The 23443-nt window shown below is 45.9% G+C and overlaps 1 protein-coding gene across 3 annotated transcripts; it reads right to left on the bottom strand.

The window, feature by feature from the left end:
• Window positions 1-2837: 2837 nt before the first annotated feature.
• Window positions 2838-22480, bottom strand: LOC119180004 (cytosolic endo-beta-N-acetylglucosaminidase). Of its 3 annotated transcripts, none has more exons than XM_075868980.1 (9): window positions 22249-22480; window positions 20570-20718; window positions 20023-20171; window positions 18098-18415; window positions 15971-16128; window positions 12619-12727; window positions 10042-10193; window positions 5197-5448; window positions 2838-3245 (listed from the first exon to the last, which is right to left on the bottom strand). In XM_075868980.1, the coding sequence occupies exons 1-9, from the start codon at window positions 22404-22406 to the stop codon at window positions 2951-2953; spliced, it is 1740 nt and encodes a 579-aa protein (XP_075725095.1). In that variant the 5' UTR covers window positions 22407-22480; the 3' UTR covers window positions 2838-2950. The 3 variants fall into 3 exon arrangements, with proteins under 3 accessions (XP_075725095.1, XP_037287029.2, XP_075725096.1); XM_037431132.2 differs by having other exon boundaries at window positions 10042-10232; window positions 22249-22478; XM_075868981.1 differs by lacking the exon at window positions 5197-5448 and having other exon boundaries at window positions 10042-10232.
• Between the last annotated feature and the right edge of the window lie 963 nt (window positions 22481-23443).

Genomic DNA, 23443 nt, shown 5'->3' with positions numbered 1-23443 from the left:
TGTTTACTGCAGATCATGACGCACAGGACGAGTTCACTGCTAAACTCTCAGCCTTTTGCGAAGGTTGGCCATCGCTAGGCTTGGAAGACTGTTTAGTATTATATGCAGAAACTGATAAAGAAGAAGTATGGTACGCCCTAAAATCAATGAATATGTCCACGTCACCAGGCCCAGGCGGAATACTCACGGGATTTTATCTGCGTTTCTTTGATATCTTGGGAGATGCGATCACCAATCTCGTGAATATTTTGTTGCGTGATGGCCATAAACCGCAGTTCTTCTGCGAAGAAACGGTGATTCTATTACTGAAAGAGGGTATGGAGCCGTCAGATCCTAAATAGTGGAGGCCCATTACCCTTCTAAACACAGACTATAAGTTGGTAGCCACGCTGCTATCACGGCGTCTGCGGCCTTTCTTGGAAGAGATTGTGTCCCCCTTGCTGCCATGTGCAGTACCAAGACGTTCCGTCTACGTACCTCTTACAATCATCAGAGACCTCTTTGCATATGCCAAAGAGAAACAAATCTCAGGAGTATATATTTCTCTTGATCAGGCCAAAGCATTTGATAGAGTTGAACATGGGTATCTTTTCGCTATTTTGCGCATATTTGGCCTCCCAGAGCGGTATGTGCGACTGGTAGAAATACTTTATCAGGACCTCTCAAGCTGTCTTTATTTCAACAATGAAGTGACAAGAAGCTTTGCAATTGAAAAAAAGGTGAGGCAAGGCTGTCCGTTGTCTCCGGTATTATTCATTTTGTCTCTAGAGCCTTTGATTAGAAAGGTTGCAAACTGCGAGCGCATAGTGGGTTTCCCGGTGCCAGGCAAGGAAACCTTCAAAATTGACGCATACGCCGATGATATTTCGGTATTTATTTCGTAACTTGTCTACCTATAGTACATTCCTTGACATTTTTGCTGAGTATTCCTATCTGTCTGGTGCTTTTTTAAACACCACTAAATGTAAGGCATTGATTGCGCTTTGGAGGCTTCAGAGAACTATTGCCAGGAGACTTATAATACGTTCAAGCTGTTAAGGTGTTATAAGCGTTTACTTTGAGGAAGCAGATGTGTCAAAAAAAGACCTGGGATGAATTTCTTAGGAGATCTACCGATGTCATAGCAGCAGCCACTCATTTTAATCTGTCACTAACGGCAAAAGCAACAGTCATCAAGACACAGGCATGCGCTTTCCTGTTTTACATAGCACACATCGCCCTGCTACCTAGCCGTGTTGCAGGATGCTTTCCGCTATGGCGGGGACCTTCCTCTGGGGAGGAAAACCAGCAAAGGTGCGGAGGAAATTTTTACAGCTTCCCACAAACCGTGGAAGCTTGAGCCTCCCAGATATACCAACGTTCATGAGAGCGCTGGCTGCAAAAATAACACAGAAGCTGTTCGATGACAGCAACTACCCCGGGTACAGGCTCATGATGTACAGGAGCGGTACACTAAAAGGTACTTTCATGACCAATTCGTACATCGGACCATGAGCGGAAATTCCGCTTAAGTTTTACAGAGCTGCCAGTGGCTTAAAAAGAACATTGGAATCAATAGGTTCGTGCAGTCTGGAAGAAGTTTCATCGCAAGAAATAAGCGAAATGGTGACAAGTAGCACACTGAGCAAAGAGGAAGAAACAGCATCCTGCACGAGAAAATGGAAACGATGGCGTTGCAATCGCGTACCTAATCAGGTGCGCAAATTTGATTGGTTGAGAAGATGGAGGGCATTGCCTACGCGTGACCAGTTAGCACATTGGGGAGTCGTTCCAAATGACCGCTGCCTAAACTGTGGCAAAAGAGAGACGACCCAACATGCTCTGTTTCAGTGCTCGGGGGCGAGGGGCGTCTGGCACATGGTACAACGCCTCTTCGGCTTTCGCACGGCGCGCATGAGAACAGAACGTGGGCTCTTTGCAAGACTGGTCTTCACAGTGACCTTGTGCGTACTGTGGCGGCGACGCTGTTTAGCGGAAATACGGCACAATCCGCATAGAGGCGCCTATCCCGCACCACAGAAAATTTGGCTCATTGTGTGGAATTACCTAGATCAGCAGCTGGAAATGCACGGCGAAGAGGCCTTCCTTCGACGATGGCAGACACATTTCTTCAAAGTAAGAGAGGGACAACTGAGGTTTCCAGTTGTCCCGAACTAGCCATACGCCCACTCTAGTACGCATGTATAAGTGTTATCCTGTTAAATGTGATTAACTTGATTCTTTTTAATTTTCTTTTTACTTGTAACATTTGGATACTCAGTGATCAATTAAATTTCGGTGCTCATTTGCAAGATGTATAGACTCTCCTTTACTTGTTTTCGATGTTTCGTTAGTGTACGTACAAGTGTACAATAAACTTCCCTTTTTCGCCCCTAAAAGGGTTAACCTTAACTGTGGAAACTGCATAATGTTTCGGTGCCTCCTGTTTGGGATACTGGCACATGGATGCCTTTGATGTCATTTGTAATTTGATTGTGAGTACTAAAATCTTGTGTTGAATAATTTGTGGCATACTAAAATCTTGTCTTCAAATAAATTGTGGCATAATCTAACTAATCTGTTCAAAATTGTTCCAATCTGGTTCATACGGCAACCTGGAATACGAGTTAAATAATAGAATATTTGTAATCTTATTTAATGTATTACGCAATACTCCCATTTGATTACTTTACTTTTTAATGAGTCCCAACACTCTTCACATAACCTTCTTAATTTTCAACTGCGCATTCTTGCAGAGTGCGTACGTGCCATAAGCTTGTAAGCAAAACAAGAACAATAGGCGATAGTACCATCGAGCTTTGTTCTTGCCGCTTTTGTCGAAGTGCGCTACTACGAGGAAAGCGATACACTGAAGGTAATTTATTGTGACTGTCGCAGCACGCGACCAATGCTGCCATCGATTGAATTAGGATGCCATTCGCTCGGCTCTACTCCTGCTTATTGATTTTCGCTAATCACCTTCGTCACTCGACATGGAGACGTCGAAAGCGATTGGGGCTTCTTGCGTGGGGTCGTCTTGTCCAGTCTCGTCTTTTTTGGCCAGCCATTCCCGAAGCCCGGCTTCCGTCTCCGGTCTGTCCGCGCCATCTTTGTTGCTCGGCGAGTCTCTCGAAGCCATGCTGCCGACCTCTGCGCGCTCCACGACGAGCTCACCGATGAAAAAAGCCAGGCTCTCGTTGGCACCGAAAGAGACTCCGATTTCCTCCAGGTTGGCAGAACCCGTGACGTCCTTGACGAGGTATTTCCTGAAAATGAGGCATGAGGGGCCATTGAGCTTGCCACGTTCGAGGTGCCATAAATGAGGTGTGTGGTGACCGCGCTGGCACAGCTTCTGTTTCTGATCCCATATTTTCGCACTTAGAATGCACTGTATTGTAACGCAAAAACAAAATTTGGATTGATTGATTGATTGATTTATTTATTTATTTATTTATTTATTTATTTATTTATTTGTTGAGCTTGCCATGTGCGGCTGTGTGAGGACCGATGCAAAAGTTTCGGGCATGTGAAAGCCTACTGGCTTGCCTAGGCAGAGAGCGTTTACTTGAAAGGTGTCGAAGCACACCTGCCGGATATAGCAATGAACATGACAGAGTTTAAGCTCTAGAACATGAAAATTGGACGATGGAGCTGCTTTGGTTGCGGCGACCAGGCATGAAATGCTTTTTTGTATGAAATACAGTTGGATATGATGTCTTGTATGAATTAAAGCTTACATACGTTTTTGTTAAAATAAAGTTTCTTCTAAAAGCCGGCCATTCCAGACAAAACCGGCAGTCGGTGTAGATGCAAGTTGAACAAAGAGTCGAAGAAATGACAACAGGAAAAATACAGCCATTGTTATAGTCTAGGGATAATCCAATTTGACAAAAGCGGACTGTCCGCACCAGCTGTTAGACTGTTTACTAGTAGAGAGAGCGTGTGAACTCTACAACATTTGCAGATGCAGATGAACACCAGAAAATAGGACTGAATTCTCAAATTGATAACAACTATACCAATGGCAGTCAGTTCATCAAAGGCCTGGTCGTCTTCAGGGCAAAAAAAATAATTTTGCGGTTTTGCGGTCCTCTGGAAGTATACCTAGCTTCCAGTGAGCTCGGTCAAAGCCATCGCAACAACTTAATGCTATGGCGCTACGTGGAACTATGAAATCCTCCATTATATCTTGCTTTCATTTCATGTGAATGTATTGTCAACCAGAAAAAAGTACAAATTTTCACATTAGATCAGCTTCTACAGATTCCTCACGATATATGATTAGGATTACCAAAGGTAGCGGTATAAATGCCAGGAATCAATTTGCGGCAACGCTTGTGCTATAGAGGGTGCTCCAAAATTACGATAACTTGTAAGCGAGCTGAATGAAAATCTAGTGGTGAAAACACGCTGTTGAGGGCTCAATCTTTGCTAATTGCCGAATTAACGAAAATGAAGAGATCGTTCAGAGTTCGTAGGATCTATTATGTAACCAAGCGTCGGCAAGCGGCGCTCTTTCCAGTACTCAAGTGTTGAAGAGTGGGCGAGTTGGCTCGTCGTATACTTGAACTGGTACAGCGTCTTACGGTAAAAGAAGAAACGGCTGAGCAGACCCACGCGTGAGACACGAGGGCACAAGAGGACAGAGCTCTAAAACAGACGCGAGTGGGCAGCGCTCTTGACAGTGGACGTAAGATGCACAACTGGAAGCCCCATATGACGAAGCAAAAGCTGTCTGTACTTATGTTCCTCCGTTCATTGTAAGAATTGGCTTGACAACATTAAGGAAACTTCTTGCTGTATATTGTGATTTAGTAGCCGGCTCATCAATTAATAATATTAATCATCATCTATAAAACCGTCGAAAAAGCGTGCACTGACGTAGCTGATAATATTGCCTTAGACACGCGTATAGTGTCCGCTTGAATACTGCGACAAATGTGACGATTGCTTTCACGGTGGGTTTACTTCGGCTTGCACTTGCGGTAGGGGCCCTCGGGATATATATGAAGGCCACACCAGTGTTCTGCGTGTTCCGCACAGGCGTAGCGCTTTTTGTATATACTGTGACGACGCGGGATCGACGAGCACACAAAGCACCTATCGATCACAGGACAAAGACTGCAACGTCTTTTTCGTCTCCACCCTCCACCAAGGACACTCGCGCTGCTTCCTTGTGGCCGCCACTGGCACATACACGCGTCAATATGTACAAACCTTGTCCACCAGTCGCGCTGTTCTTGGCCCTCGTCACCTTGGGTGCTGCTGGTGAAGTCGCGCTCCACGATGTACTTTCCGCTTTGCGGAACGAAGATGAGCGAACCCAGGGTCAATTCCGCAATGTTTCCAGCGGCTTCCCTGACTTTCAGCGTCAAGCTCATGTCGTGCCCTGCCAAGCTGCCTCGGTTCTTGTCCGTGTACGTGTAGCTGACACAGAGGGAGTCCAGCGGCAGATTGAAGTCGAACAACCTGCAGAAGTTTGTGAGGGCACATGCATTGCGCGGGATTGGCACAGCGATGGCTGTACCTGTGATGACGGCTGCAACTTGTTGGTTTAAAGGGGCCGTGACACCCTATTTTCGATAACAATACGTGCTCAACGGGCTAATTATTATGCTTTCACACTACAAGCAGGTGAAATTTTACCACAATTGGCCTTGAAATTAGTTTATATTTGAACATTTTTATAGAACACACAAGTGGCCGGATAGTCGGTCAACTCTGGTGCGCTCGTCATCAGTGGCGTAGCGTGCGGAAGAGCTATCTCAGCGTCGTTCAGCTTGCCATTGCAAATAAGCGTCTCAACCAGCGCCACCGGGTGCTGCAGAAACACACTACACCGCGTTTTGTAGCTGATTTGCTAGCAGGCCACGGTTCCGTATCATGCAATATATGGCGTCACACGCACCATGACAAAACAGAAGTCGCTGGTGACCGGCGGGGTTTTATAGCCGGTGAGTTGTGGGCTTATTTTGAGCTTCAGTGTTATTTGCTACTCTGTTTTTCACATATGCACACTTACAATAGGCCCTCTACGTCTGCTTCTCGCTGAAAGCGGCAAAGCTTTATGTGATCGTGCTGCGCAGGTTGATCGAGGCTGAGCGTGCCACAACTGGGGTGCTCCTAGTCTGTGGCTTCTCATGTTATACGTGTAAAGAAAGGCAAACCATTGTAGTTGAAATGCGTATGTAGCCAAGGTTTCTTTTGGCGTTGCACAAGTCAGTTGCCAGACTTTGGAATGGTTATTGCCATACTGCCGCTAAATTTGGCTGAAAAATTTTCTCGTGTAGTTGTGGTTTCTTCGTAAGAGTTTGGTGCCATCCGCGGTGCATTTCGCAAGTGCATGAGCGACGCTGGCCATTTTAATTAACGGAATTAACTGAGCTTAGCAGAAGTCGAGCGTGGTGCTGCCGTGAAATTAAGAGGCCGTTTCGTTTCCGTTTTAAATAACGGAATGAACCGCGCATTACAGAATTCGTTTCAATTAACGGAATGAACCGAGCCTAGCAGAAGTCGAGCGTGGCGCTGCCGTGCAATTAGGAGGCCAATTTAACCAACAGAATGAACCACGCACTACAGAATTTGTTTTAATTAACGGAATGAACCGAGCCTAGCAGAAGTCGGGCGTGGCGCTGCCGTGCAATTAGGAGGCCAATTTAATTAACGGAATAAACCGCGCCTAGCAGAAGTCGAGCGCGGCGTTGCTGTGCAATTAAGAGGCCGTTTTAATTAACGGAATGAACCGCGCCTAGCAGAAGTCGGGGTGCGTTCTCTTGCTGTGTCCGCAGCTGTGCAATTAAGATATCGCGTCTCAGTATTAGGGATGACGGGGAAAACTGAATAGAGTCGCCTTCTGCTAGGCTTGGTTCATTTCGTTAATAAAAACTGCCTCTTAATTGCACGGCAGCGCCACGCTCGACTACTGCTAGGCGCGGTTCACTCCGTTAATTAAAACGGCCAGCGTCGCTCGTTCGCGAATCGCACCGCAGATGGCACCAAACTCTCACAAAGGAACCACTACGAAAACAATTTGCGGTCAAATTTAGCGGCCGTCTGGCAACACTGACCTTCCCAGTCTGGCAACCATTTATGCAACGCCAAAAGGAACCCTGCCCGTATGAATACAGAAGACGGCTATGTGCTCAGGACGCCTCTCTTACAGTGGTTTGCAGCTTTGAGTCTGGTAATTGCTAAATTGAACCGTAAATTCTCTAACGCATCGTACAACTAACACATCATACAACATCATCGTTCACTCAGAACAATTTTGACTCAGTCCAGAACACTCGCTTAAATACCGTAAGAAACTAGCCCCACACAGTGGAAGCCCCTGAGAATACGTGCGCTTAAGCTGTGACGCTGAACGCACCGTTTTCAAATTGGAGGACTCGCAGGTGGTGAAGAGTGAAGCGATGTGGATGCTTTGAGCGCGTTCCCCTTAGAAAAAAAAAGCAACGCATTCCTGTCGTAAGCAGCGAAAAACACTTCGAGAGTCGGAGTTTTGTACGTGCCCCGCAAGTGTTCTCTGACGTCCACAATACTCGCCTTACTCGCGGAACGTCATCCGGGCCTCTGTCTACGTCAACCAGACAAGTAGTCAATTGGTGCTAATAACTCAGACGGGTTCGTCACCCTCACTTTGACACCTAAGTAAAATATCATGTATAGGCAAAAGTCCTCGCTCATAATTGGCCAGCGTTGTCCTAGCATGTAGCACTCACAAACAACACAAACATGGAAGTACTTTGCGCTTAACAAACACGGACAAATAATTTAAACGATTCCAACTAGGTCAGCTAGCAGTTATCCTTCAACAAAAGCATCTCGCGTTTTCAAATTTGGTATCAGAAGACCTTTAAATAATACCCGTGACATTACTCGCCTCCTAAAGTCTATATAGGTCGGCAACTATACTCACTACTCATAAGTCGACTCAGACTCAGATCGAGCCGTAAGTCTGGATCAAAGAGAGTCTGAGTGATAGCACGGCTAGCGGTGAACGGTAGGAACGTTTATTAAATAAATAGCAGAGATACGCCGACCAGATGGGGGGAGCAGCGGGGGCAAGCAGCAACAACTGTCTTCATTGTCTTATTTTGCTGGCGCTTCTGTCTGTGGCATATATCTATGCTACAAGTTGCTCTCCACAGAAAAGGAGCCTGGTGACCCGTGGAACGGGTACGACGGGTAGGTCGTCAAGCGGCTTCAATCGACCGACATGAACAGTCTTGATGCCTAGTTGACCGGAGAGGCTTGACGTATAGGAGGACTCTGAAGAGGTCTTCGTATTTCGGCAGTATACCTTTGTAGAAACGCCTGGAGCATATGAGGGAACGCCAAGCCATACCAATGTTCCCGGCGAATATGAACAGAGAGGCAGGTTTTCATCGTGATGGTGCTTCTGGTACGCTTGATCTTGAGCGGTAAATGAACGTATGAGTTGCCTGCATTCCTAGGTATGAGTGGCGATTTCAGACAGAGTCGTGGGTTCTGAAGCGTCCGGGCGGTACAAAAGAATGGTGTCCATGAATCAGGTAGGTTCGTGCCCTTAGAAAAAGAAGAACGGAGAGATTACTGCCTTAAACAGAGTGGTGCTGTGTTAAGCGTAAGTAACAAAGAATAGCATGCGGTCCCAGTTGGTCTGGTCAGCTGTCACTTACCTGGAAAGATTGTCGCTCAATGTGTGGTTAAAGCATTCGGTCAATCCGTTTATTGGGGATGGTACGCGCTGATTGTCTGATGCATAATACTGCATTGACGAAGAAGGGCTTCTGCGGCTTCGGAGAGGAACGCATACGTGCGCGGTCACCAAGTAGCTCACGAGGCGCGCCATGGCGAAGAACAATACCGTGACGGATAAATAATTCACGTGATGTGGCCTTTGGCAGCGTTGATGTTTCAGCGTAGAGTTTCAACAGATCAACAGTGACAATCATCCAGTGGTTCCCGTTAGGCTTGTTGGGAAGGGGACCGCGCAGGTCAATTCCAATGTGCTCAAAAGGCCAGGATCGAGTGGCAAAGCAATGGCTGCGGAGGTTCATTGACATTGTGCGATGGGCTCTTCCGGCGTTAACATTTGGAACACGAACGTATACGAAATGTTGGACAAAGCGGTAGATTTCGCGCTAGTATAGTACCACAGCCGAAGGCATGCATTCGTTTTATTACACTGGCGTGGGCGCAATAGAGATCTGCGTGAAAGCAAGTGCAGATGTCGGCCCGTAGGTGGCTAGGAATCACCAACAAGCATTGGCGGCTGTCAGAAAGTTTGAGGTGACATTACAGGGGTCCATCGCGGATAGTGAAATGACGAGCTGCGCGTCGCAGTGAACTATAGTTGGTGGCACCTTGGGGTGGCTGAGACAGAAACTCTACTACAGAGACTATCAACGTGTCTTGGCGCTGCTCAAAAGGCATATGACTGTATGAAAGTGCCGCAGCATCGTGGCAGAAAACAATAGTAAGTAGTAAGTGGTTCATGAAGGGAAGAAAGAAAGGCGCTAATTTCTGTCTGCCTAACTGGCGACACAGGTCAGCTCCTTGCTTGATGATGACTTGTTAGATGATGGTTGATATATGAGGTTTAACATCCCAAAACGACCATATGATTATGAGATACGCCGTAGTGGAAAGCTCCGGAAATTTCGACCTCCTGGGATTCTTTAACGTGCACCCCAATTTGAGCACACGGGCCTCCAGCATTTTCGCCTCCATGAAAATGCAGCCGCCGCCACTGGGATTCGATTCCGCGATCCTCCGGTCGGTAGCCGAAACATCGATGTGTTCGAATGGCGCTTCACAACTGCTGCAAGAGTTAATAAGGGCCACAAGCTGGGCTCTTTTTTTCGGCATTCTTGTTGGCTTTTTGTGGGAGTTTCCTGACTCGCTCTTTCACGCATCTTCTTGTTTATGTGACGAATCGCCTTATTAGCTGTAGCTGTGCGTACCTAAAACCAGTATTTTTCAAAATGTCGGTCCATGTCGTATGGGACACCCAGTAATATACAAGTATATAGACACCCACGTTTTGCACTGACCCCGAAAGAAATGCCACAGATTTACCTGAAGTACGGGACGACGTTTGGTTTTGTTGCTAGTTTAGGGTCGTATTCCAAACGCAGGCAACCACCACCATTGAAGGAGACTGATGTATCCAGCATGGCCGTCCCGCCACCTCCGCAAAGCTTGCCGCCTTGGTATCGGGGCTGCAGTTCCTGTTTTGACAGGTTGAACCAAGGGGCTGGTTTGATGACCTAAAAAATGGTAAAGAGGTTTCGCGACCCAAGCACATCAAAGGTTCCAAGTTTTTAACATGAAAGTGTTTTATGCTGGGGTCCACCAACACCTCACTGATGTGTTTCCATCACAAATATGACGTTGGTAAATTATACACGAAAAGAACACAAAGAGCAAAGCTAGAAGGAAAAGTTCCGCAAATTCGGAAGACCCTAGAATTCAAATCCATGACCCCTCGGTCTTCGGCGATAGACACCGGGTGCTCAACAAACTGCGCCACAGGCACATAGATGGGCGTGCCACTTGACCATTTGAGAGTTCAAACGGCGTTGTCCACTCACCGCTGAGCATATAGATGTAGCATCTTATGCCAGTGCAGGATATTGCATCGAGTTCATGTTTTGTCACTACCACGTCTGGCCTAAGCTCATTTTAAATTGACTGCAAAATGATGGCGAAGCTAAGTAAACGCACCGTCGCGCTCCGCCGACTCGACTTCACAACTAAACCAGAGGTGCGTTAGAAGTAGACCATTCGAAAAGACCCACCTAGTATCACAAAAAACGAAACGTTAAGTGTTCCACACATAATACTGTACAGTTACTTCCATAAATAGATAATGCGTACTTTCGGCGGAGAAACAAGCATGTTTGTTTACAAATGCATTAAAAATAATTCATTACATCTTGATACCAAATCTAGAACGCAATGGAAGAGCAATGTATACCCTGATTCCAGGTCTCACTTTTGCCACCTCGTCACAAAACGTTTTAGCAATAACTTTTGCATACAAACAAACGAAGCAATTTTCAATTATATATAGGTTCATATCTTTTTGTTTTACACTCGGAAAAGAAGCGCCGCGAAATTCATGAACCCAATCCATCCGAAGCGGATCCGAAGCCTGTACTTGCCATAATTCCCGTTGGGGTACAAGCGCTGCTGAAGGAGCCCACATAAACACCAGCGCCAGATTCCCCTCTAGGTATTATTGTATGAAACTCTATGAGTGCAGTCATGGCCTCCGAGATCGTGCGCCGGCTGGTCGCGAATTCTCGGAGGTCATTGTGCAGCGAAAGACACGGCAGGAGGGAGCGAGAAGCTTTTGCGCGTTCGCGGCTCAAGCTGAGAAATCTGCATCTCGTGCTCGCTAAGCCGAGCGCATCGCAGACCAACTGGTGGGAACCGAGGCAGGACCTCAAATTATCGTACCTTCGCCGAAGTGGCCCTCCAGCAGGGCACAGCTCGCGAAGAAGGCGCCGTATGCCGAGCGCATCTACAGAACGGTCTCCGACCTTTGAACGATGTACCGTCTGCTGTAGCTACCGCTAGTTTAAAGAACGATTTAGTGAAAACCCGTTCCACGATTTGCAGTTGTTGTGATGCAGATGTGTCACCCGGCACCAACATGGGTGCACCAACGTTTAAGTGTGCTGTAGTCACCAAACACCAACATTAACGTACAATAAACACTGAACTACTTATGTGCAGACGCGTTTACATTTCATTTGTTGTGCTGATTGTTATATTAGAAGGATCAACCACAATTTTAGATAGAGTAAACCTGCCGATCCGACAGCCTGAACACGTCGACTGAGCGTGTGAAAAGTAAATGACCATTTTCTATTTTGGTTTTTCTCTTAGTGGTCATCGTAATAACACTTTAGAATACCATGAATCTTAGTAATTTGTACACCCGGCAGTAACCACTCCACAGAAAGAGGCGCCCCCCTCCCTCAACACAAACAAAAGTCTTTTTTTTTTATACAAACCTGCCTCTCACTGAGCGGAACACATTTAGACCCCCTTTCCCCTTTTCAATACCCGTGGTGTAAAGGGACACTAAAGAGCAAAACGATTTTTCGCGTATTAGTAAAGTACAATTTCACAACATCGAAAACACCACCCTTACCGAGACACGACGCTTGATATAAGCGAAAAACGCACGAAAAGAAAATGCGGGTGGCGACACCCCCGTGAGATGCCCGCACCAAACACTGTGACGTCATAGATTTCGAAGGCGTTTACTAGGTCCAACGTAGCATATAATCGATCAAAATGAAGTTTACTGCCATCTGTGGATGTCACACAGCTAGCTTACGCGTAAGTTTCAGACAATTTCATCGAGCCAATGTCGCGAAAATACTAAGAAATACATTTTGAAACTTCTGACGTCACGCGGGGAGATGTCCGCACGAAGTTTAAAAGTGAAACTAGCGCGTTGTTTTTCCCTGCCAATAGTGAACTCATCTGAGTGAAACATACGGTATTCGACTTCTCAGAGTGTACAACGGCAATATAAACCAAGTCACTGTTTCTTTTTATAGCCCTTTAAGTCAATATAGCAATTATGCCCCATCTATATATTTAGCTTGAAATGCTCAAAAAACGCGCTCAACTGACTCGGCCATTCTTGTACAGAGAGGTGCCGAATCCCTGGCAGAACGTCGTGGACAGCGGCAGCGTGGTAACACGCCACTGTGGCCGGCATTTCTCGGGTAGGGCCCACAACCTGCATCGACAAGACACGATGCAGAGCGAGAACAGTGCTGAACCCAGCCATAACGAAGTCGCTTCTAACAACAATATATAAGCTCGCTACATTATAAAACGCGTTATACTTGAAATATTAGGTGCAGTAAATGCCAAGACCTATTTATTCATCTCCACTGAGTGGAATAATAATTTATTTATTTATTCACGTTTATGCGTTAATATTTATTCTGATTTATTATATATCTGCATCGCCCTAGTGGTCATTGCAGCAGGGGGGTTGCAGTCAAAGAAGAAAACAATGTAGTCACATTCACAAAAGATGTTAGAACAGATTGTTGTTCAAAACGTTCACAGCGGCAGGCGATAGAGCATTATAACCCACAATTCATCGTACGCAATTTCTTTTTATCGAGACACTTGCTTTAGGCGGTTGGGCACAAATGGTTCTGCGACGTTCACTTTGTATTAAAACGTTATTGTGCTTTTAGTACAACAGAAACAAGTGGAACTGGCGAAGAATATAACATTTGTGCGGAGGTTTTTTTTTTTAAGTACTCTGGTCAAACAAAATTCCCTACCAGAGTTAGTTGACGACGCTATGAAAGGTGCTAATGTATGTACATGACCACACAACTTTGCTATGCACTTCTAAGAACTTAAGTTTGAAGCGTACAGCTCACCACATCTTGTGCGAACACATTCTGCGTCAGTTTAGCGCGTTTCTGATGATCGAGCGATATATGAGGTTTAACATCCCCAAACTACCGTATGTTTATGAGAGATACCCTAGTGGCGGGCTCCGGAAATTTCGTCCACCTGGGGTTCTTAAACGTGCACCTAAATCTGAGCACCCGGGCGTACAGCAATTCGGCCTCCATCGAAAATGCAGCCGCCGCAGCCGGGATTCGATCCCGCCAACCTACGGGTGAGCAGCAGAGCAACTTAAATCACTAGACCACCGCAGCGGGGTGTGTGTTTCTGATATACTGAAAAACATCATAACATGAACGCCTCCAAACCACTTTGCAAAACCGCCTTCAGAAGTGTATCGCAAGGCTGCAACTATCCAAGACGTACTATCATAAATCATCATCGTCGTCATCCTCATCGTTATTATATTTGAAAACAGGCAGTCCTGGCACTATCTGATGTGTTTGTTCCCGAAAACAGCAATGCAAAGTGTTCCCGTACAAGTGTACGTTGCAAGAGATGACTAGTACTGCTTTAAGAACTTTTGTTTACTAGTCAAGCGCAACTTCGTCTGCGACACTAACAATGTATTACATGATTGAATGCGTGATATACAAAAAAAGAAAAAAAACATTCCGTAGGGCAAACAAAAGGGTATTTGACGCTGTGCTTAAACAATCATAAATTTCATGCTGACCCTCCGAAGCATCCCGTCAATCTAAGGACACGTTCACTTCCCGACCACTCTTTTCAGAACCTAAACGGCTTATGACTGGAATATGATTAATTAATGATTGATTGATTGATTGATTGATTGATTGATTGATTGATTGATACGTGGGGTTTAACCTCCCAAAACACCCATATGATCATGAGAGACGCCGTATAGTGGAGGGCTCCGGACATTTCGACCACCTGGAGTTGTTTAACGTGCGCCCAAATCCGCGTGCACGGGCTGACAGCATTTTCTTATGACTCGAATGAGGGTTCCCTGCAAAATATGACAGAGAATACCGTGAGTCATTCCTCATCTATGAGCTTTACGCCCCAGCGTTTAACGTATATTTAGTCTCTTGTCGACGACAGTTCGTCTGGTAAGGCATTGGGTGTTATAGGAAGTAAGTCTGGCCGCTAACTCTATTGCATCGTATCTCACGTAACTGTACAAAAACGCTAGTTGGTGTGCCCAGATAATATCGGTCCAGATTAGATGGGACGCCTCTTCACGATTCCCGATTTTGATTAAATTCACTGTGGACTAAGGCATTAGCTCAATAACGATGGTTTCGAACTTGCTCTTGTGAATGAAAAAGTCGTTCAACCTAAATAAATATACACGACTTCTGCCGGCGAAAAACGTTTTCCAGCGAGTTTCGTGATTTCTGAAATAACAGAGCAGGTTGGTAAAAAACAGTACTGTTCTCAAACCCAGCATTTATTCCCCTTAAATAGCAACTAAAAGCAATGTTTTGAGTGAATTATTTTTCTTAATTCAGAAATTATAGGGGAAAAAATCACAAACTAGGGAAACCGCACAAAATACCTGTATTTTAGGAATTATTGCTACAAACATATTCTTCCAGGCAGAGACCCTCTACCGCTTTATGCCCCAATCCCACTACTGCCTTGTGGCAATATTAAACTGGAGGTAATGAAACTCAGAAGATATCAAGTTATGGTATATTCACTTTATTTCAAAGGAACTTCGCAATTTTATCCCACTTTGCTTCACTGCATAATTGGCTTTGGGCATAAGGACTGCGGGTACGAAAAATGCCCCCACCTTCCCGAAGGAAATCGTGAACAAATGCGAACGAATGGCGTAGCGCTCATAATGGGGTTTCATACGCTCATAATGGGGTTTCGCACGCGTAGCGAAGCCACGTCCGGCCGAATGGCCTATAGCTTCGCTTCGTTTTTCTGTATTCTCTCCAGAAATAAAATCTGTTCATTTCAAAAGAACCAAGCGATAGAAGAATAATGCTTTATATGTTTTTCTTACACCGTGCATCCAATAGCGCCATTTGCCACACGTGGCGTTTTTCTGTCGTGGTGCGCGTTTCCAGCTCTAGTATCTATAGCGTGCACGGAAAAAAAGAAAACGCTACACAAACTCTGGTAGCACAAACACTACAAACGCGCTTCAAACGCGTTGCATGGAGGCGGTGGCAAGCCACGTTCAAGCAACGCCTCCTAGGAGTGGTTGGTTCAAGCCAAGGAGGCTCCAGTTGCCAGAGGCGAGGATTATCGCGCCCGCCCGCAGCTGTTGCTGACAGCTGCCGACGCGAAAGCGTCACATGGTGGGGGCTTCGGTTGCTAGGGACGCGCAAGCCCGCCGCCGTTGCTATGGGAGAGGGCGGTGGACGGATCCCGACGGACGCCTGACATAGCCCGACTAATAAATGCATATTCACATTTAATACTTGCGTGCTGTAGGCTACTCAAGGCGTTAACTAATGGTGTTACTTGAGCCATAAACAGCTTCGTCGTTGAATTGACCTGGTAAAGAGAGGTGCTCCAGCCTAACTATTTGACATAGTGATGCAAATAACAACGTTCCAGAACTTACTGACACTGGTTCTGCCTGAAATTCAGCGTGAAGTCTGTGCCGTGGATGGTAGACCTCATCAAGCGTGGGTCTAGGTGGACAAGGCGATCTTCCACGTACACCCATCCTGCACCGGATATGGCAGCAGATAGGCCGTATTTGCGCGCTATGGCGACTGCCTGAAAAGAGAGTTAAGAGACGTCGATTGGCAGCAGTTCAACGTTTCGAGTTAGTTCACTTGAGTAAGGCATGTGGTGCACACGGGAGAGGGGGTAAATGCATTGTGCATTTACCCTCCCCCCTGCACGTATCTGAGAAGGGCGCCCACTTTTCCCGCATACCACCGGAGAATGGAATGTCCTTCCTCTAGATATCGCCTTCACACGGAAATTGATCCAATCAAAGCTGCTATCGAAGACCGTCTCTCAAGTCATGAAGTCCAAACCGATCCACCGATTTTTTCGCCCACCCCGCCCTCATTTAATGCCCCATGTGGGACCTTCGAGGTACCATGAATAAATTTATGAATAAAGGTAATAATGCGCAGTGCTATGGGCTTGCAAGTTTATTCACGATAATTGTGATGGAGTAAATCTGATCTTGCATTCGTAGAATTCTATAGTTCACACTCCTATCTCGGGGAAGCTGCAGATAAAAAGTGTTGAGCAGCACGTCAGCACTTCCATTTCGATCTCGCATCCGCTTCGAAGATTAGGATTACTTTCTGTCGTACTCTACCAAACGGAGGGTGGGGTGCTGGATGCATTGCGATGAAACCTCACCTCATCTAGTGGAGAAACCCGCGCGGGTTTATGGTGTGAGGGTGTGCTGTATTGTATAACGTGTCTGTTACTTGGACAACGAATAACGGCACAAACGAGACAATGAGCTAGCGGGGAAGATGCACAGAGAACAAGACGTTGCGATGACTGAGAACAGAATTCTTTTTAAGACAGGCAGGCATTCAACAACCATTGTACGCTTTGTGAACATTACCAATGCGATCAGAGAAAATAAAAGAAGGGGAGGGCGTAGAATACGAGAAACTGCCCCACGTGATGGTGCATGCCCGTGCCAACAGATTATGGGCGCTCGGTAAAATGTGGGCCGACATCGGTGGCACAATGTGACAAATGTTAGTTTGAGTCTTCAGTGACGAATGCAATACGCACTTTACAAAGTAATCATGGCGTTCGTACCTATAGCAGAAGCCAAGCTGAGAGGCAGACGAAACAAGCGGAGACCTCGACGCACGCCGGGAACGTTATCGCACATCTTTTATCGCGTCTCCCTGCTGCTGTCCGTACTTCATCATCGTCTGAAATGCTCGTGAACACGGAGCATGACAACGTTGTCGTCGCGTCGACGCCACGTGCACTTCTCTCGCATCCAACTCATGTCAGATCTTACCCGACCATGTGCAAGCGAGGCGATAACGCCGGCTACGAAAGCCACAATCGCAGTCGCAAAGACACGTAGGCGTATAATGCACTAGAACGGGTACAGTATTAAATAACTGTAGTACGCTCGTTTCTTTGAAGCAGTGAGTGATGTCTTGCCATCTTACGGCCGGCGTGAAGCTACGTAGCACCACCGCTTTTTGCCAGAGTGGCCATTCCTCCGTGCTTAGCCATACGTAAAATCTAAAAGTGCACTCTTAGATTTTACATATGGCTAAGCACGGAGGGTAGGCACGGGGCAAGAAAATACGTCACGCAATCCTCGTGCCCTTAACCCCCTCCTTTTTTGTTTTTTGGTCGAATACGCGACTTTTCAGCACGATCACGCGCGCGTGCTTGGACAATGGCCTCCAACGGGGGCCCCTGCAATGACCGAGCCTGCCATGCGCAAATCAACCAATGGCTCATACAATGGCTGTGACGAGTAATTTTTGAGCTTGTGTCGTCATTTCCCGAGGGAGAAAGCAATTTATAGCTAATCTTGAATTCCAGGTAGCGTGCGGCGCTATAGTATTTGACAAGCGTTTTCTCCGGAGCCTCGACTGCCGATCGGCAATGTTTTTTGACTATGCTAAAAAAAAAGTGCTGCAGGGCCCTTTTAAGCGAAAGCATAAGGCACTGTTTGACTGTTTCACTCTGAGTTCCAAGACACTGAACCCGCCATCGTAACTGTCCCGTCAACACTTACCTTGTGCATCTCGTAGCGGCTTTCGTGGCACGTGCCCCGAGTGAGGACGTCGATCCCAGCGTAGACGTCGCCCCTGCGTTTTCCGGCCGACTCTGCAGATTCAATGAGCGAGTCCTCGTGCCATTTGGAATTCAAGACGATTCCGTCGCACGAATCGAAGAAGCGCAAGTTTCTGTCATTGAGTTCAGATTGCGGCTCGACCTTTCCGCCGGGTTGAACGCTCTCCTGCCAGATGACGGCGGAACCGGCCACAGCGCGGTGCATTTCTTCGGTCAAGGCAGCGAGGAGGCTGATGACGAAGTGGCCTGCGCTGCAATCCTGCCGATAAAGGGTGATGTATGAATTGTGATAACATAAAAAGAATTGGAGGATTCTTGAGCTTCGCTTTCAATATCAGTTCACGGTAGCGTAATCTGTCTTCCTGCGCATCTACTCCTAAACTGATAACTTGCTTCGGTTATCGGTGCATGCCTCAACCTTGTCAAAAAAGAAAAAAAAATACGAACGACTGTGCGCGTAACATCAGTCGTTTCAAGCTGTGATTGAATGCATATTGCAAGCACACACGATGCACCATGTAAAGTTCGACTTTACCAACGCAGAAAGCGCGAGCGACGCTCTCAGACCACTAAGTCGGGCATCGGGGTCGGATTGCTTTTCCTTTAACGAGAACAATGTTGTAAGTACGTGAATTCCTTGTTTATAGGCCCAACTTTAGTTGTAAGGGTGGCGTTATTCCGACTCCAATACTTGTGACTGTGCTGGGCTTCAAGGCTGGGTAAAGAACAATTACTCGGGAAGTATGTTCGAGCACTGTATATTATACGTTGGTACCATAATGTCTTCTGCACAAAACGTACTAGAGGGAATCTCCACATGTGATAATACATTGCCATGCTGGTTAGGCATATGAATTTGTAGATTTAGACGTTCTTACCTTACTGGTACAGTTCGTGAATCTTTCGAATAACCACATTACTCAAACAGGACAAGACAGCGTAGGAATATACGCATGTGTATATTTATCAATGTTTTTCTTGGAATTATGAATGTTCGACATTGCAAGGTGACTTATTTTATAACAATGTAGTTTCAGAAATTCCACTTGCCGTCCATCGTTCGCATGACCAAACAACACAAGCCGGCCAAACAATGACGAGCTTGCTCACACTCAACCAAAAAGTATATATTGCACTTTTTACTGACTGGACTCAGACTCACAGAACAATTTTCCGGAGGCAGACACAGCAGGACTCCCACCCAAGAAAGCGTTTTCAAGCAGACTTACTTGGACTCAAGCTCACCAAATCATTACTCACCCGCACTCACTCAGACTCAGACTCATGACTCGTTCCGGAGCTGAGTGGCTCCCAGTGAGTCAACTCGCGAGTGAGTTCGACGACCAAAGCAAGGCAGTAGCACTAGGCTTTCCCGAAATCATTTCTTGCAGAACTCCGAGTCTGTAGTTTAGTACATAGCTAACGCGAACCTGAACAAAGCTAATTTTGTATATGGAGTAAGTCGAACGAGGGCGCCCATGTCACTAAAAATTAATCTCGAGGTGGGGGCGTCTTCAAGCACCTTCCGTGTCTGTTTTGTGAGCCCTTCCCAAAGTCAAAAATTTCGCGGGAGGTTCAAGCCCCCCGGCATGCCTGCTCTCTCCCCTACCCTAGATTGGCTGCGCCAGTGGAGTCAGTGTACCAGTCGAAAAACGCACGTAAGAGTTTAACTATAGATTGCTTCTATCAAACTCGAGGCACCTGCTGCGACTGCAGGAGAAGCTGTCAAGCGGTCCCAAGCGAAAGTAAGCCGATCCTTCTCCCATATATATGTAAACTAAGTTAATTTCGGTACAACTAAACTGCCTGATTAAGAATCGAGTGTTTCTGCATGTATTGAAATATCGAAGAAAGCAGGGTCCTCACCATACCAGTGACAATGCGGACCATCCAGCCGTCAAACCTGTGAAGAGCGGCGACGCGGGCCAGCTGAGAGGCCACTTTGGCGACTAGATGTGCTCCCTTGATCTTGTTGATGGCTTTTACGCCTTCTTCGGATTTCAGGGTGAAGGTACCTGGGGAGCGCAAAAGCGTTAAACGTACCCATCAATTGGTGACAGTACAGATGACAACAGGTGATGGCCCCATGACATCTGCAGCTGTCAACCGGTTGTGACGGTAGAGACAGTAAGACGCAACCGGAATAGACGAAATGCTGCATTGGGAGAACTTCAATTTTACGCAGTCAAAGAAGCAACGCTCAAAATGCAGCAAAAATCGGTGGTGAGCAAGATCTACAGCAGGTGACATTTAGGTTTATTTTTGCGCCGATTCTTTTACAGCCGACTCTTTATAACTGTGTAGGCGTAATAGAACGTCTAGTACTATTCTCCGCTGGAAAACTACGAATGATCAGGTTACCCTGTCATGGCCCCTTTAAGTGTGGACTGCACTGTATACACGTTGGGCTTACCCAAGACCTTTACGCCATGCTTGTGGGCAGCCGTGATCCAGCCCGGCGGGGGTATGGACACCATGTTGTCCGTGTAGTAGACAAAAGTGTCGATGGCTTGCCATAACGGGAAATTGTAGCTTTTCACATTGTTACTCCCGTAAACGAATCTGTGAGGAGCCGGGCAGAAACATGGGTGTGAGTGATTGAGACTGTAGAATAAAGAAAGAGCGGGTGGGACACTCAAGTCAATTAGATCGTTTAACTCAAAGTAAGTGAATATAAGTAATGGTCGAACTTTCGTTTGTGTCCTATAACACAGTTGTGTATAAACCAAATATATGTACGAATATGTCATAAGACACTTCTTCAATGTCCGTAAAACACTTGGAAAAAGCCTGGTTAATTAATAACTTGGTGCAGAGGACTGTGGCGCAACAACCATTTCGCGAAACGGGAGAAGCAGAAGAGAAATAAGAACAGTGTAAGATTGGCGCTGTTCTTACCTCTCTTCTGCTCCTTCTGTTTCCCGAAATATTTGTTGCGCCTCAGTCGTCTGCACCAAGTATGCATCAACTTGTCCCAAAGCAAGACTTTTTGTAAATCATAAGTCGTTTACAAAAACTCATTGAGCAAGGTGTGGCGGAGTGACACCTGGGTTCCATGATTTCTGGCGTCTTCAAGGTTCCGTCCTCCTCCAAGCTTCTGGATCGGCAAGAAATCAGCTGCCTATAGTTTGAATGTGCGTGTTAAAAACACCAGCTGGTCGATGCACAGCGGCATCTTTCATACTCGTATCGTGTAGTGAGGCCGTTAAATCCCCAACATTTATTTCATAGGTTTCCTCCTCTTCTTGTTGGCTATTGCGGCAACAGCAGTCGCTCTCACCTCTACATTACTTCAACACGACCCCTCGCCTCCAGGTCTGCCAACTTCAAGAAACAGTCTAGGAGGCGTTGGTTAATTTATGCGACTTCAAACCATGACACCAGTTCTCGTTATTCTGTTACCAAAGTCATTCTTGCCCGCACTTCACATTGACACGTAGTCACTTTTCGAGGTGCGTTCCACAGAGGCCCTATAAGACATCCTTTGCAAGGCACCCAGCTACGTCCGTTCTTTGGCGCGCGCCCGCTTCTGCGTCCTTTCGGCGTGGCATCCTAGGCACCCACGTCGATACGACAACTACGCACAAAAAAAATTAAATTTCCGGCTAGCCTACTCCAAGTATTACGTTTCAGTGAGCAATTGGGTCCGCAACTTTATCAAAATTTGCCTGCAAGTTTAAAAATTTCGACCAAAAACAGAACGAACAAGCATGCCAATGTGGGAATGAACTGACACGTACGCAGGGCGCTGGACTTCACGGAAATGAGCAAATGTGATTACATGTACCATCAATGCAAATTCATTCTGAATGATTGATTGATTGATTGATTGATTGATTGATTGATCCTTTTATTGTGGCGAAACGCACCATGGGGGATCAGCCAAGAAACGAGCGGTGGCTCGTTACATAAAAGCGGTGCCTTGTTTGCATTTGTTCTTTGGTTTTAACCGACTGACAAACAACTTGTAGCAGCTGTAAACGGGTTACCCTCCCCACGCTATTAGTGAAACCTTTTGGGGGTCTCGTAAGCGAATCGGTTGTGATCTGGACGCATTCGCAAAGCTGCTTTCGGTATACACAGTCAACTCACTTGTCTTCTTTGTAGGTGGCCGTATCGTGCAGGAGCATGTTCTTAGGTCCTCCCTGCTCGCCCCGCTCTATGTGTCTCAACGGCTCCACGACGAAGAGGAGCGGAAGGTCGAAGGAGAGGAGCTCCTCCAGGGTCTTCAACGGCCCGATCACCGACATCCTGGACCATTCGAACTTATGAGGATGTACGCGCGCTGCTGTCAGCCGTGCTTGCTTGCTTGTTTCTCTTCTTTGGCTCGTACCCACTACGGTGGATCACCCAATAGACCTGCGGTTATTCCCATGGGGAAAAAGGAATTGCAAACTTTGATGTAGAAAAATAATTATTCAGTCATCTATGGGGAATAAAAAAGTGGATAATAAGACGGTGACCAAAGAATAAAGTAGCTAAATAACCATAATTTGAAATGAATATATGAATGGTCATTTAAAAAAACTATAATGTCATAATTAAAAATGAAAAAAAAAATCTAACAAGCAAACCTACTTGTGTCTCTGAGAAGTTCACTGCTACGCAGACGCTCCTATTGCTGTGGCCCAGAGAAGTCCCAATAGAAATGATCTTTTCAGAATGAAGAGTAATGTTTAATTTTCTTAATATAGTTTCTAAATATTTCTTCCTATGGCTTGTGAAACGTCGGCAAATAAATGAAATGTGATTGCTGTTTTCTGGCTCTTGACATTAAAAGCAAAAGGGGACATGGTACCTGACCAGGCCTATAAATTAAAATTAGGAGGTGGAATATGGCATAAAAATTTTGTGATGCACACTATCCGCATTCATACAAATTATGATGATGATGATGATAAAATGGAGGAGAAGTTGGTAAAGACATATGAAGCTAAGAAGCACGCAGAAAATATACGCTAAATGTAATACACCCAATAAATGGGAATTAAAAATGAGCCAGTGGCCCAACCATTACTTGAGATTTATGATGGAGTTAATAGCGGGAGTTAACAACAGATTTGAAAAACAAAGAAAACATAACGAGATAAAAATCGACTAGCACGGTAATCTTTTTTGTTTATTTTTTGTAATCGAAGGCAGTTGAGCCGACATCCCTGTGACTGTAACCTAGTGTAGTTCCACCAAATGATAAAACTACTGCGACAGTTATTGCTAATCCTAATTCTGAATTAGCTATAGCTAGAAAGTATCTTTTTTCTCGAATTAGAAAATAGGTGAGAAAATC

The sequence above is a fragment of the Rhipicephalus microplus genome, chromosome 7 (assembly GCF_043290135.1).
Source record: "Rhipicephalus microplus isolate Deutch F79 chromosome 7, USDA_Rmic, whole genome shotgun sequence".
Classification (NCBI taxonomy): Eukaryota; Metazoa; Arthropoda; class Arachnida; order Ixodida; family Ixodidae; genus Rhipicephalus; species Rhipicephalus microplus.
The sequence above is the reverse complement of the archived record's forward strand: the minus strand, read 5'-3'. Positions and strand labels throughout refer to the sequence as shown.